Source organism: Ammodytes marinus (assembly GCF_949987685.1).
Source record: "Ammodytes marinus genome assembly, chromosome: 7".
NCBI classification, from domain to species: Eukaryota; Metazoa; Chordata; class Actinopteri; order Uranoscopiformes; family Ammodytidae; genus Ammodytes; species Ammodytes marinus.
The window spans coordinates 19,078,962-19,094,650 of NC_137211.1; the positions used below are offsets into that span (position 1 = coordinate 19,078,962).

General features: G+C 40.0%; 1 protein-coding gene across 2 annotated transcripts in view; it reads left to right on the top strand.

Annotated features, from left to right (window-relative positions):
* LOC307252650 (adenylate cyclase type 6-like) overlaps nt 1-12,957 on the top strand; it is a 32,428-nt gene extending 19,471 nt beyond the window's left edge. The window contains exons 4-24 of one of the 2 annotated variants that reach the window (XM_080030380.1): nt 2,171-2,320; nt 2,958-3,079; nt 3,672-3,783; nt 4,065-4,192; nt 4,304-4,462; nt 4,742-4,883; nt 5,398-5,526; nt 5,621-5,649; nt 5,736-5,883; nt 5,987-6,084; nt 6,372-6,459; nt 6,547-6,663; nt 6,761-6,919; nt 7,089-7,264; nt 7,705-7,731; nt 7,813-7,842; nt 7,954-8,086; nt 8,242-8,505; nt 8,609-8,813; nt 8,973-9,097; nt 10,202-12,957. In XM_080030380.1, coding sequence (XP_079886506.1) covers nt 2,171-2,320; nt 2,958-3,079; nt 3,672-3,783; nt 4,065-4,192; nt 4,304-4,462; nt 4,742-4,883; nt 5,398-5,526; nt 5,621-5,649; nt 5,736-5,883; nt 5,987-6,084; nt 6,372-6,459; nt 6,547-6,663; nt 6,761-6,919; nt 7,089-7,264; nt 7,705-7,731; nt 7,813-7,842; nt 7,954-8,086; nt 8,242-8,505; nt 8,609-8,813; nt 8,973-9,097; nt 10,202-10,330 — 2,670 coding nt within the window. In that variant the 3' untranslated portion in view covers nt 10,331-12,957. The remainder of the gene's footprint in view (nt 1-2,170; nt 2,321-2,957; nt 3,080-3,671; nt 3,784-4,064; nt 4,193-4,303; nt 4,463-4,741; nt 4,884-5,397; nt 5,527-5,620; nt 5,650-5,735; nt 5,884-5,986; nt 6,085-6,371; nt 6,460-6,546; nt 6,664-6,760; nt 6,920-7,088; nt 7,265-7,704; nt 7,732-7,812; nt 7,843-7,953; nt 8,087-8,241; nt 8,506-8,608; nt 8,814-8,972; nt 9,098-10,201) is intronic. The other variant, XM_080030381.1, reaches the window with a different exon arrangement.
* Nucleotides 12,958-15,689: the final 2,732 nt, after the last annotated feature.

Sequence of the window (15,689 nt, forward strand, 5' to 3'; positions counted from 1 at the left end):
AGCACAGAATAAGGCCGGCGGGATGAGGTAATAAGTGATGAGTTTAGATAAATGAGTGTGTTGTTGAGCACAGAGGACACGAGCAGGTGCAGTGGCCCTGCACTGGGAGTGTGGCATGCAGTGTGTGTGTAGCAGGTAGCATGTGAACACTGCCAAGCAGAGCTCCTAAAGAGGTGGAGTGCTGTTGCGTAAACACAGGACCTTACTGTGTACTCTGCAAAACCCACTAGCCCTTGCCCTCTTGAGAAAAGCAAGCAATTAGTTTTGAGGCTGTGAGCTCAGACGCATGGAGTGTGAATCTCAACAGATGAATACTTCCAGTAGCTGGAGCTCCTTGCATGTGGAGAAAGAGAACACACACACACACACATGCTCACAGAAGAAAAGCCTTTTGACTTCACACATGTTTAGAGTGACTGGAGGCGTCCACGTCCTGCTGCAGGTTTCACTTTTGTCTCATGGCTGTTTTTGCTTGATCAGTGAGAGTAATGTAAACAGAGCTGAGCGCTGTGAGCCATCTGCCTAATGTCACTGTGGCCCATATCTGTCCCTCCCTCCCTCTCTCTCTCTCTCTCTCTCTCTGTAGAACTCCCTCTTGTTACTCTGGCCGTCCTCACATTGTCTGTTTCCTTCCTCGTCCCTTTACTCACCACTAATTTCCTTCCTGTCGGTCTTCCATGTTATCTTGTGTTGTCCATTATGCCACTGATCTATTTTCTACCCCTTGTTTGCTGTTTATATTCCTGTGTCACTCACTGATATTCTGTAAACTATGTCACATTGGGTCATCTTTATCCCCCATTGCTATTCCCATTATTCTTTCGTAGCCTCCTTATTTACTTATGCTCTTCTGTTTACATATTACTAGTTCCCCTAAAATGTGTTTCCTTTAATTAATAATTGGACAGAGGAAAAGCCAGTATGCACTTGATTGTTGATTAATTATGCAGACTTAAGCTCACATCTTTCCTGTTATGCAAACAAAAAGAGAAATAAATTAAAGCATTTGGCTCAATGAATTGTAACTTCTTCTATGACGTTTTGCATTAATGATGGTCGACAACTGGATCAAAACATCACAGGGTTAGGCTTTGTGTATTTCCATTTTCACCCAGAAGATGTCAGCATGTAAAATAGTTTGGCTACACAACTGCAGTGCATACTGTCAAAGTGTTGATCATGACGATACTAATACTGGGGAAGAAAATAAGTGTTTGAGTATCTATCAGCTATGTCAGATTGTTTGATGACTGTGTTGTGAAGCATTTATCTACAATGTTATAGAAAACCACATGAGAGTGGAAAGTTCCACACACAACTTTTTGTTTTGCATTCGTCATTTTGGTTTGTGCGTGTGTTTCTTTTTCGCCAAAACGTATTAAAAATGTCCTTTACACTTGTGTAGTGGAAGTTCCAAATAATGACGCAGACAAGTGTTGTTCCAACTGAATTTTTTTTTTACAGAGAAGAAATCATACAAAAATAGTCAGCTCCCAACGTCTCCAATAGTCATATCATCACTGCGCTAGCTCTCATGCAACTTCAAAAAGCATTTCCTTTGATCAATGTCCATTATAATACTACATTTTTACAATTTGGGAGGTTTCTCAGAAATAGATAAACCTTACACCTGTACTGTAGAGTATGTAAATAGTATGTTTTAAAATGTCTTTTATATATAAATATATTTTCTATACAGTATATCTACACACTTTACTCTGCGTCATTTATTGTTGTATTCTGGTTGGTTTGTAGACCTGGGTCGTAGCAGCAGCAGTCGCATTGTGGAAATTGGATGCTAAATTTTTGAGTGCAAGAGTGCACTTAAAGCCTGTTACCTGTAAATGCTTTTATGTAAAAAAAAAAAAAATCCTATCCTGTCTCTGTGACCATCACTTTCAATTACACCAGTTAACCACACAGTTTTTAAAATAAATTGACATCCAGGCTTTTTTTTTTAAAATATTTTATTTATTCTAGTCTATTTAAACATGTACATTTCATCCTATGTACTTTTAAATCATAAAGCCGTTTTGTCTGGGAAACAATAACAGGCACATTTGTACGTGAGAAATAAACAATTTGTCCTATTTGAGCAGAATCCTCCTTCCTCCCTCGTGTTTTTACGCCTGACAACCTAACGCTCCTCTCCCTCCTCTCTTCTCCCCAGGTGAGCGCTAATGTCCTGATCTTCCTGTGCACTAACATCATTGGAATCTGTACCCACTACCCCGCTGAGGTTTCCCAGAGACAAGCCTTCCAGGAGACCAGAGGATACATCCAGGCCAGACTACATCTGCAGAGGGAGAATCAACAACAGGTGGGCACACACACACACACACACACACACACACACACACACACACACACACACACACACACACACACACAAACATACACATATAGACATTTGTCCTTACCTTATATGTGATCTTAATGTCCAAAATATAAGATGATAAAAGATACTTATAAACATTCATATTCTCCTGTGAGAGTCTTGGTTGGCGTTTCAGTGACTTTTTAAAGTTAGTTTGAGTCTGTTTGAGCTCTTCATCATGACATGCAGTGATATTTTTGGCAGTTGGGCAGACGATTCGGTCACCGGGCTGGTTCTGCACCAGACAATCTTGCTCTCCCTCGTTTTCATTAGTCAGGAATTTGTTTTCTTCCTGGCAGCAAAAATACTCTATAAATGCACTTGAATTAGCTAGTTTAGCAATATTGATGTAACGAGCATAAAATAAATAATAAACTTATTCCTTCTTCTGAACTGGTCAAACATCTTCTATTGAATTGAGTGTAAAACCCCTCAATTGTTTCCAAGCAACAGAATAACAAGAACATGACAGTTGACATATTGCACAAAGACAACAACATTATGAATGACACAATCTGCATTTTGTATCTTTTGTGTGTGTGTGTGTGTGTGTGTGTGTGTGTGCGCGTGTGTTTTCCAGGAGCGTCTGTTGCTTTCAGTGTTGCCAATGCACGTTGCCATGGAGATGAAGGCTGACATCAATGCCAAGAAAGAAGACATGATGTTCCATAAGATCTATATCCAGAAACATGACAATGTCAGGTCAGTCGGGACTCAGCGCTTCATTTCATGTTTTTAAGCAATTCATTTTAACTTCACTCACTTATATCAGACTTTTTTTCTGTTTTATGTAAGACTATGTATCTGTGTCTAATGTCAAGATATTTGCTTAATCCCAAAATATTATACCCAAAACAAATTTTTTTACCCTAATTCTTCCTGAGAGGAGTTCAAAAACAAACACACCGACACACACTCACAGTCAGAGGAGGGTAGAGTGGTTTGGCAGAGTGGAGGCTAATTAACACAAGTGAGGGAATACTTAATCACCAGCAGCCAAGATAAGATAATCCCCAAAGATGGAGAGCTTTAGCACACATTCAATTACAGCTCTGAGCAAACACACAGTCCCTCTGTCCCACCTCACACTCTCTCTCACACTCACACACGCACGCATGCACACATACACACACACACACACACACATAGGGACACATTACACTGCTGCAGATTTCTTTCTACAGACATACAGTACTGTTGCTAATGCTCAAACTTCCACACTAAACCCAACTAAAGCTGCTTGATTAACAGTGTTTATTTTCTGTCTCTTCCCATCTCCTGATCTCGTCCTCAGTATTCTGTTTGCAGACATCGAGGGTTTTACCAGCCTGGCGTCTCAGTGCACAGCTCAGGAGCTCGTCATGACACTCAACGAACTCTTTGCCCGTTTCGATAAGCTGGCATCGGTAAGGAGTCCTGGTGTCCTTTCTCACAATGGTGTGCTTATCTTAAAGAAATAGTTTGACCTTTTATCGTAATCATGTTCGCTTCCAGTTTGTACACATAGTTCCTCCAATACGGGCTGAAGTGTCACTCTTAACAGATCTATATAACAGTGGTGCAAATCTTCTCTTCTAAATATTTGCAAGAAAGTCTAATCAACAAATCCTTCAGTTTTTTTATCCTTACATTTTGATCGGTCACTAAGCAATTTCATTGTTTCCCCCGTTTTCTCTCCCTCTCTCAGGAAAATCACTGTCTGCGTATTAAGATTTTGGGGGATTGTTACTATTGTGTGTCCGGTCTGCCTGAACCCCGGGCCGACCACGCCCACTGCTGTGTGGAGATGGGCGTCGACATGATAGAGGCCATCTCGTGAGTAGAAATAGCGTGTGTTTGGTGTTTCGGAGTCAGGGAAAGTTTTAGTCTTTTCGCTGTGGAGGAGATGCTGAATCTTCTGGGCTGTGTGTGTGTGTGTGTCTGCAGGCTTGTGCGTGAGGTGACCGGGGTCAACGTCAACATGCGCGTTGGCATTCACAGTGGGCGCGTGCACTGTGGCGTGCTGGGACTCAGGAAGTGGCAGTTTGACGTGTGGTCAAACGATGTCACGCTGGCCAATCACATGGAGGCAGGAGGCAAAGCAGGGTAAGGGAAATACATTTTGCATATTAGGGAAAACATATCCCAGTTTACAATAGCTAACATCCCAGGACATTTCCATATGACATTCACATTAACAGAACTTCCATTATTTGGTTGAAACATGTTTATAAAAACCCTTTTATTAAAACAAATAAAGGGAAGGTAGTTCACTTGTACTAATTCAGCAGTAAATATAAAATAATATATAGCCGATACTAAAATGATAAAAAAAAAATAAAAAAATGCTTATTTTATATACATATCCTTGTTTTGCCTCTGCAGGCGTATCCACATCACTAAGGCCACCTTGCAGTATCTTAATGGAGACTACGAGGTGGAGCCTGGTTTCGGAGGTGAGAGGAACGCGTATCTGAAGGAGAACAGCATCGAGACCTTTCTGGTCCTCGGCTGCAGCCAGAAACGGGTCAGTGCACATAACACACAGTTAAATTTATGTTGTTCATGGAAAACAAAAATGTCTGCTTAATATTTTTTTCACATTCAATCTGGAGCTCTTTTCATTTTAACAGTTAAATTGGACGTTTTTTTTGTTTTTTTTAATGATTCTTGACTTTTGCTTGGCATGAACTTTTGTTATTGAAATATTCTTTTGTCAAGAAAGGCTAATTTAACACAATCTTTTTTTATTCTTAGACTTTCACAAAATATTGTAATGTTTCAAACTGAATAATCTGAATATTTTTTTCGTATATCCCCAATGACATGCTATGACAAGTGAGAATTGTAAAATAAAATCTTAACAAACGAGATTGGAGGATTTTTGAAGTAATCTTCTAGATCCTGTAGCCTACTGACTGCATGCCAGGAAGCCATAATGGAAAAACTTGTCTAGCGTATTTAGTCTCTTATATTGTCTGTGTGTGTTGTGTTGCTTTGGGAACAGTTGGTCAAGCTTTCATGTTCTTCTCTCTGAGCAGAAGGAGGAGAAGGCGATGATGGCGAAGATGCAGCGAACGAGAGCCAACTCTAACGAGGGGCTGATGCCACGCTGGGTCCCCGACAGAACCTTCTCCAGGACCAAGGACTCCAAAGTCTTTAGACAAATGGTGAGACTCAACATATAAACACACTCATTCGGCGTGATAGAAGCAACGTTTTGCTTTTCCGTGAGAGTCATATTTTTCTTCTGTTCTTCTCCAGGGGATTGATGAGAGTACTAGTAAAGACAAGTGAGTACTTACTTACCCCTGATGCTTTGGAAGATGTCTGCACTGCTTTATGGTATTTCTTTAACCCCCTTTCCCTTTTTTCTCAGCCGAGGTGTTCAGGAGACCATGAACCCAGAGGATGAGGTGGATGAATTTCTGGGTCGAGCTATTGATGCTCGCAGCATTGACCAGCTACGAAAAGACCATGTTAAGAAGTTCCTGCTCACCTTCCAGACCTCTAGCCTGGAGAAAAAGGTTCCTAAATGTCATCCATGCTTCTTAAATATAACTCACATAATGGAAAGACTAGAGAACAGGCTCTTCTCTGACCCTCTTCTTCTGCTTTTCCCTGCTGCAGTATTCCAAGAAAGTGGACGATCGTTTTGGAGGTTACGTCGCCTGCACTCTGCTAGTATTCTGCTTCATATCCTTCATACAGATTGTTATCTTCCCGCAGTGAGTGCTTTACAAATTCACACACTTGTAGATCCTCTTATATGAGCTGTTTAAGGTTAATCTTACACACACTGAGTAAAGCACTAGATATATTCATGCCATTGATTCTGTTCTAGTTCCTGTTCACATTGACATTTTTATTATCCATCCAATATGAATGTACTATGAATGGACAAAACTCGTATACAATTGCTCATTTAACCATCCACAACCACTGTTGATTGAGCTTTTGAATTCATGCTAAAAATATATTTATATCGGCTGTGTTTCTGTATTCCTCCTTGCAGCACCCCAGTCATGCTGGGAATCTACATCAGTATCTTCATCATACTCGCCAACATCCTTTTCATTTGTGCCATATATTCTTGCATCAAGGTAGTGAAGCTACACACCAACAGATATCTTGTTAATACGTCACTGTATGTGTCAATGTGTTGAATGACTTATTTTCTCATCTTGAAGCTTTTTCCGGCTGCAATGCAGACTGTTTCGAAGAAGATTGTCCAGTCTCGCACCAGAAGCACCCTGGTCGGAGTATTTACCATCATCCTCGTCTTCATCTCTGCCTTTGTTAACATGGTAAGTGATAGGTAACCCAAAGAAAAAGCCAGTGCGTGCATGCAGTATACCAATCTTACTTGTCGTGAATACATGCTTGCACATGTCTCTGTTGCAGTTTGCATGTGACACCAAGAGCTTGGAGCAATGCGTTGCCGAGAAGCTGAACACCTCTGTGAACCTGGTGACGCCCTGCCTGATCCGCAGCTTGAATGTGTCTGTTGAAGGGGGTCTAGAGATATGTCCCAACCAAGGCCCTTCCTGCCCATTTCCTGAGGTGAGTTCATTGTTGTGTCACCACTTCAACGTTTGTGTTTCCTACTGTAATCGGTCGAAACCTTTTCAAAAAGAAAAATGTCACATTTGCATTTTTGTGCCTATCTTTCTCTCTGCGATCTATTGTTGATAAATGCCTCTTTGTGACGCCGCTCTCTTGTTGGTGCCAGTATTTCAGCTACAGTGTGCTGCTGACGCTGCTGGCCTGCTCAGTGTTCCTGCAGATCAGCAGCATAGGGAAGCTGGCCCTCATGCTACTCATCCAGCTCACCTTCCTGCTGCTAGTGGAGTGGCCACAAGTAGCACTTTTCGACAACGCAGACCTCTTTGTCACCTCCAATGCCATGTGAGTGCCACAGGCTGGATGCTAATGCAGGGGGTGGATAATGTTGCATGTACCATCTAGGCAGTGTGTCTCGAATGAAGGACAGGGTGTAATTTTTGAATACAGAGAAAACATTTTTTTTGTCTAGCATTAACTGATCGGTCACAGCATTAAATATTTATTCTTTCCCATCCTGGTCTGAATACGACGTGAATTTCTAATTTTCACAGTATTTTATAAAGGAATATTTTATCCATCCTGATGCACTCCGCAGTTTGGGAAATGTTGTTTCAGTATCAGTAATACAACTGTGGCAACGATTGTTTTAAAACAATACCCAGCCCAGAATTGATTTTGTCAGTATCTGTGCCAATAATTATATAACTTTGAATATACAACTTTCTATGTATGGAGTTGTGTATGTTTCACATTTTTGCTGATTGTATTTTTTTTCTTCCTAGTGATTTAAATCAAACTAGTGCTCAATGGTAAGAACATTTTTTTTTTATAAAGAAACAATTTATTACATTAATATTATATTGATAATTTACTTTATTTGTTTATTTTAGGTCCAGTTTCAATGAAACTACAGACCAGTGGTAAGCTAATATGCAGTTTCTTTTAATTATTTTATTATCCCCCTGCTATCATTTTAAACCTTTAGATCATTTACCTCTCATTAATGTGACCATGTGTCTGACACTTTGCAGCCCATTTGTCGTGACCAAAGTGTCCCTGAGGGTCATGACTCCAGTCATCCTCACAGTCTTCATCCTGGCACTGTACCTGCACGCCCAGCAGGTTGAATCCACCGCACGCCTCGACTTCCTCTGGAAATTGCAGGTATGTACAGCGTCCACTATAGGGCGCCATCTGGCAGTTAACTTCAAACAGAGCTCCATCCATAGAGAATGTGTTCAAATAGAATATCTGCAGTCGTGTCCAGACATTATATTAGATATTCATAAAAGCTATATCATAATTCAATTCCCTCCTAGGCCACAGAGGAAAAGGAGGGGATGGAGGAACTGCAAGCCTACAATCGTCGCCTCCTCCATAATATCCTGCCGAAGGACGTAGCTGCTCACTTCTTGGCGCGTGAGCGGCGTAATGACGAGCTGTACTACCAGTCCTGTGAGTGTGTGGCCGTCATGTTCGCCTCCATCAGCAATTTCTCCGAATTCTATGTGGAGCTGGAGGCCAACAACGAGGGTGTGGAGTGTCTTCGGCTGCTCAACGAGATCATCGCTGATTTTGATGAGGTAACGTTTACACGTAAAGCATCTGCATTTTCTTCTGTCTTCCTCTTGACCTTTGTGCACAGCTGATTTTACAAATGATTCTGACCATAATTTCTGTTCTCAGATCATCAGCGAAGAGAAGTTCAGGCAGCTTGAGAAGATCAAGACCATTGGTTCCACCTACATGGCGGCCTCTGGTCTCAATGACTCCACCTACGACAAGGAGGGCCGTTCCCACATTACTGCACTGGCAGACTACGCCATGAGACTGAGGGAGCAAATGAAATACATCAATGAGCATTCCTTCAACAACTTCCAGATGAAGATAGGTAAGCCAAAGAAGCATATGGAATAAAAAGAAGGAGAAGAAGAAAGAAGAAGAAAAAAGAAGAAAAAATTCAGCTCAAGATTGAGATGTTTGGAAAGTTTTCCGTTTGTTGTTAAACCGTTTGTTGATGGAGTGAAATGTTTTCCTCTTTGGTTCCCAGGTCTGAACATTGGACCAGTGGTAGCTGGGGTTATCGGTGCACGGAAGCCTCAGTATGATATTTGGGGAAACACAGTCAATGTGGCCAGTCGAATGGACAGCACAGGTGTACCTGACTGCATACAGGTAGGTTTCATACTATTAAAATTGACCAAAACTGGCTTTTAACGAACAGTGGCCAGACAGACAGGAACGTCTGGATGTGCCAGAATGATTTACCTATATATGTTCAGTTACAATATGTCCTGTTATATTGTTCACATTTGTGCACAGCTCTACCAAAAGGGTGTTTTTTTACGTTTGTTCTAAATAAGTGACTGAAGTGTATTTTTCTTTTGCACAATGCTGTAGAATTGCAAAGAGCATATACAGTAAAAATGTGAAACATACGTATTCAGTGTCTTGTACTCACTTACTCCCCTAACTACAGCAATGTGTAACTTTACTGTAGTTTTCAAATGGCTGTACAAGTAGTGTATAGTGCTGTCTTGAGCATTTTCAGGTAGTGTCACCGAGTTCTGACCTTTTTTTTGCATTGGAAAACACTGAGAGAATAAACTGTCATAGTGAAAACATGACAAAGCCATTTGACTATCTTGTTCATAAACGATGGTGTCAAGACTTCTCATTTTGATGAGACTGGCAGTTTCATTGACATGAATTCTTGCTTTTGAGGAATAGACTATCCATTTTGAGCAAGTGACGTACTTTTGCAGGTTATCCACTAGGTTTTGCAGTTTGCACTAATTGTTTTGAGAAATGCACTAACTGCTGTGCAAATGTTAATAGTGATGTGAGAAAAGCACCAAAGCGACTGAGAAAAACTGTAATACGGATACATTACAGCATTAAAATAAGATTGAAAAAAAATGTATGAAGTGAATATGAGGTACACCTGTGAAATGTATTACAAGTCAAAACAACAGCTTGGCCTTAAATTAAATTGGATGTTGAGTGTTTGTTTCTCAAGTCTAAATTGGATAGATAGATAGATAGATAGATAGATAGATAGATAGATAGATAGATAGATAGATAGATAGATAGATAGATAGATAGATAGATAGATAGATAGATAGATAGATAGATAGATAGATAGATAGATAGATACATAGATAGATAGATAGATAGATAGATAAATACATAGATAGATAGATACATAGATACATAGATAGATGGGTTAATTTATACAGATTCATGTAAATCTGCTCTTTACTATTATATTGCTTACAGGTGACTTCAGACCTCCACCAGGTGCTTTCAAACAAAGGGTATGTCCTGGAGTGTCGTGGGGTGGTCAAGGTCAAAGGTAAAGGGGAAATGACAACCTACTTCCTGAATGAGAGCCCCCCCAACAGTTAGCAGCCATGGCAGCAGCAGCTGCCGGGAGGTTCCCCACTGCAAGGACACAGCACCACTGAGCGAGGACTCACAGTGCGAGCGAATGGCAAAAAAAAAGAGACGCCATCACTTGAATCCCAAGCAAAGAGGAAAGAAACTTTTAAGACACTGAAAGGAAAGTGTTCTTGATGTTCTCGTTCGACAGCCATTTTGGCCGACTTACATGTTGAAGGACAAGTGTTTTTCTCATGTCTAGCCTCTCTCTCAGGCTTCTTGAAAGATGCAAAGTCTGTTTATTTAAAACAACGCCTTTTAGCCTGTGTCAAAAGAAGATTAACGCTGTACATAAGGCTACTTTTTGATTTACTTTGTGTTTATTCTCTGGGTTCTTTTTGTTCTGTAATTTTTTATTTCACATGAATTATGAACAGGTACTCATATTTTGTTTCAGGATTAATTATTTATTTTGGTCTCAATGTTTTGTGCAAAAGGTCCTTTATGAAAAAGTGTGAATACATACGTGCACAAATATCCAGTTTATTACACGTTTATAAGTGTGTATGTACATGCATATTTGTGTGTATATGAATATATGTATAAAATGAGGATAGATATATTGACCAAAGACTAAAGTATTTACTAAAAGCAAGGCAAGACATGTTTGATATGTCCTCGCTAAAGTCAGCAATGATCACCGCCTCTGTTTTTAAGGCAGAAAGCCTGAACACTCTGTCTAGTTGCCCAACTGCTAGAGCCAAGGCTGCTTCATTGTTTTCATAAAATATCTACAAATAATTTATTTTGCCTGTAATTCAGGCAGCAAAGAGCTGATCATTTAAACTTAATTATGATGCAACCTCTAAACAAAATGACTAAAGACGACAAAGGATGTTATTAGAAGGTGATATATGAAATCTATATTTTTATCTCCGCTAGAAGTATCTTCGGCTGGGATCATCTTCATTTCATGTCGGATTGGTTCCTTAGAGCTTGAGCAGCCAGTAACAGTATCAGCGACTACTCCTTCCCTCTCCGAAAAGTATTTTTATGGTGCAAATGGAAATGAAAAGACAACGATCAGCTAGTTGTTCCAGAGCCATCAGTAGGGGCAAACCTGTGATTTCAGCGCAGTGGTACCGCACAGCCTGATTCTTCTATGAAGAAGAAATAGATGAAGGAAAGATATATATATTGATTTTGACTGAATACTGTGCTTTGTAATCCTGAAGGGGCATAACTATTTTCACTGTGAGGTTTTTACGATACAACAAAACTGCTTTCTTGCCAAACATAACTGCTTTGAAGCATGTCTGATTGTGGTATCTTGTTTTAATTTTTGTTTGTTTTATCGTTGGGAATTTTGTATCACTTCTGTATCCATCATTTGTATATTCTTAATGTTGTTATTATTATTATTATTATTATTATTATGATGATTCTGATTAATTATTATGCTTATTATGATGATTCCATTCCAATGAAAAGGATCAAAGACCAGCACGCTTTCTTGTAAGATGCCAGTCGTAAAGCTCAAGCTCACTGGTACCAACTGATCAACTGCAGCCAATGAATTCTGCTGTTCAATCCTAATGTACAATACAGTAATTTAACTGGCGATAGGTGTGAAAATGTATATTGAGTAATAATCATTAGCTGCCTTTGCAGCAGAAGCCGAGTGGTGTATGCTCAAATAAGCATAGCAGTAAACACACACATAAACAGATGATTCAATGTGCTTTTTATTTTATTTACGCCACTACTGCAGTATTGTAAATCTCAAGTCAGGATTTAAGGGGACGTATCCCTTCCACACATTAACTTCTCAGTACTAAGCAGTGGCGTCCCTGGTATTAACACTTTGCAAAATGGACGAGGCAAAATCAGTAGACCTTCACGTATATTTCTTGTATATTATTTGCCCACTCCACACGTTTTAAGCAAAAAAGTGTAGTACTAATAGCTGAGTTTGATTGCCTTAAGTTAATATAAAACAAATCATAGAATAACACTGAACAGGAACTGTGCCTGCTTGCCCTGTCTGGACTGCTGATGTTTGGATGGAGAGGGAGGTGGATAAGGGCTTGTCGAGAATAATATACAGTAAACATTCTCATCATTGCAACGATCTTGGTTTCTCCACCTTTGACTTTTGTAGTCGGCCCTGATTTAGCTCTTCTGCCACACTAAACAATGGCAGCCAACAGTTGATCACGTTTGTACCAAAGCCAGCTCGCTCAGCTTTGTGCTATTGGTCCGTCCCGTGCAATGGTATTTGAGGACAGACATGTAACAGAGATCACCAACTATCAAGTGAACTGTGACCAATGAAGAGTGATTCATATAAGCAAAGGGTTTATAGAACGAACATGAGTTTATAAAAATGTGCATTGTATGTATTCTATTTCTATTGGCTGTCCATAGACTTGTGTTGATTGTTAACTCTTGGGATGTTTCGGGGGGAACAGGAGAGGGGAGGTAGGTTGTCCCCATACTACTGAAACAGTGTTTTGCTCAGGCCTGATGAATCCTTCCGTATTTGTTTTTGTTTTATTTGTATTTTCCCTGAGTTGGAGGAGATGAAAGGGGAGTGTTTTGCAAATTTGAAGGACAAGAAGAGTTGAGGACTATGACAAAGAGAAAAATAACATTTCCCCTTGAAGAGAAAATAAAAAAAAATCAATGGCTGTTTTGTGTTCATGTTTTCTGTCGTTAATGTATTGCTTCAATATTTTCATTTTTCATATTTGCACAAATATCATAAAGAGGCTTACTTTTTAACACACACCCGTAATGACCAAAGCTAGATTGTTTTTTCATTTTAAAAGCATCCATTGAAATGATGTGTATGCTGATTGTAAATTATATTATAACACCGACAGTCTGCGTTATAATATAATGAATAACTAGAAACAACATGCCTGCATTGGGTGTAAAAAGAGTTGCCCACACAGGCCCCAATGTTTTAAGATCACCATTACAATGTATTTGTATCTTTGACAACACAAACCTGCACACAAAGAGCCTTGCTGTTCACCAGTCACCATGAGAAGACTGCATCAGAATACATCAGACTTGTTTGGACCTGTGGGGGTTTGGACCACTATTCAAAGAAATGGACCTCCACAATATGGACAGGCAAACATTGTCAATATTATCCAGTTGAGGAGCTGCAGGACCAGTAGTCTCAACCCAACCTGTAATGCTGATGCACCATCTGCAGGCACGTTACGGTAAGTGACTGCCTTTATGACAGGTATTTTAACACTTTATTATTACAGTTTTTCTCAGTTGCTTTGGTGCTTTTCTCAGATCAAAATGAAAATTCTCATAACTATTAGTTCAACCTCCGCAACATTTAGTCATTTGAGCACATCATAGTAGCAATTTCTCCTTCCTCTGAACAAATTCCAAATGCTTTTGGACATGTTTCAGTTGCTTTCATACAATTCTCTGCTGTTTTATAACATTGTCATTTGCTTATGTCATGTCAGTCAAAATGAACTATACTTATGGATGCTGAATAGTCGTTCCCAATAAAACTAATAGTCTTCATTTAATTGCTTGAGTCATTACATACAAAATTGTTGAACTAGTTATCAAATTCTGTCTGCAAATTTTATACCTTTTCTTTATCATAGATACTTTCCTCGCTGCATTGCAAGGGATAATATCTGTTGTGATGTAGATGAAAATATGTGGCCAGACAGACAGGAACGTCTGGATGTGCCAGAATGATTTACCTATATATGTTCAGTTACAATATGTCCTGTTATATTGTTCACATTTGTGCACAGCTCTACCAAAAGGGTGTTTTTTTATGTTTGTTCTAAATAAGTGACTGAAGTGTATTTTTCTTTTGCACAATGCTGTAGAATTGCAAAGAGCATATACAGTAAAAATGTGAAACATACGTATTCAGTGTCTTGTACTCACTTACTCCCCTAACTACAGCAATGTGTAACTTTACTGTAGTTTTCAAATGGCTGTACAAGTAGTGTATAGTGCTGTCTTGTGCATTTTCAGGTAGTGTCACCGAGTTCTGACCTTTTTTTTGCATTGGAGAACACTGAGAGAATAATAATAATAATAATACATTTTATTTCGAGGCGCCTTTCAAAAGCTCTCAAGGTCGCCTTACATTCAAAGAATTCAATAACATATACTGTTTAAAAGCAAGGTACACAAATAGAATTAAAAACAGTTTAAAATAAATACACAATAGGGTGGTGAGGTGATGAGGAAGGCAGGATCAGGGGGGGTATGCAGATTTAAAAAGGTGGGTTTTGAGTTTGGATTTGAACTGGGTTATGGATTCAGTGTTGCGGATGTCAGGGGTAGTGCATTCCAGAGCAGGGGAGCAGAGCGGCTGAAGGCTCTGCTCCCCATCGTCTTGAGACGGGCAGAGGGGACAGTGAGGTGAACAGAGGAGGAGGAGGAGCGGAGTGCACGGGAGGGAGTGGCAATTTTGATAAGGTCTGTTAGGTATGGGGGGGCAATGTTATGGATGGCTTTGAAGGTATAGAGGAGGACCTTGAATTGAATGCGGAAGTGAACCGGGAGCCAATGAAGCTGGTGCAGGACAGGGGTGATGTGGTGAGAGGATGGGGTTCTGGTGATGATTCTTGCTGCGGAGTTTTGGACCAGTTGTAGTTTATGGAGGGTTTTTTGGGGGAGACCGAAGAGGAGGGAGTTGCAGTAGTCTAGTCTTGAGGTGACTAGACTGTGGACCAGGATGGCAGTGGAGTGAGGGGTGAGGGAGGGCCGGAGACGGTTGATATTGCGGAGGTGGAAATAGGCAGTGCGGGTGATATTGTTTATGTGTGATTGAAAAGACAGTGTGCTATCGAGGATGACACCCAGACTCTTAACCTGTTTCAGTACTGTGGAGGGGGCGGAAACCGGATTGGAAGTGTTCATACAGATTGTGGTGGGATAGGTGGGAATGGAGCTGAGAGGCGACTATTTTTCTCGAGAATAAACTGTCATAATGAAAACATGACAAAGCCATTTGACTATCTTGTTCATAAAAGATGGTGTCAAGACTTCTCATTTTGATGACACTGGCAGTTTCATTGACATGAATACTTGCTTTTGAGGAATAGACTATCCATTTTGAGCAAGTGACATACTTTTGCAGGTTATCCACTAGGTTTTGCAGTTTGCACTAATTGTTTTGAGAAATGCACTAACTGCTGTGCAAATGTTAATAGTGATGCGAGAAAAGCACCAAAGCGACTGAGAAAAACTGTAATGTGCCATTGGTTTCCAGTTGCTTTTGGTGCTTTCAGGTCAAGTTTAAATTGCGATGGCAGTTTCATAATAAATAAATAAAAAGGGAACCCGAAAAGAAAAATACTGTTATTGTTTCTAATTTCCTGCG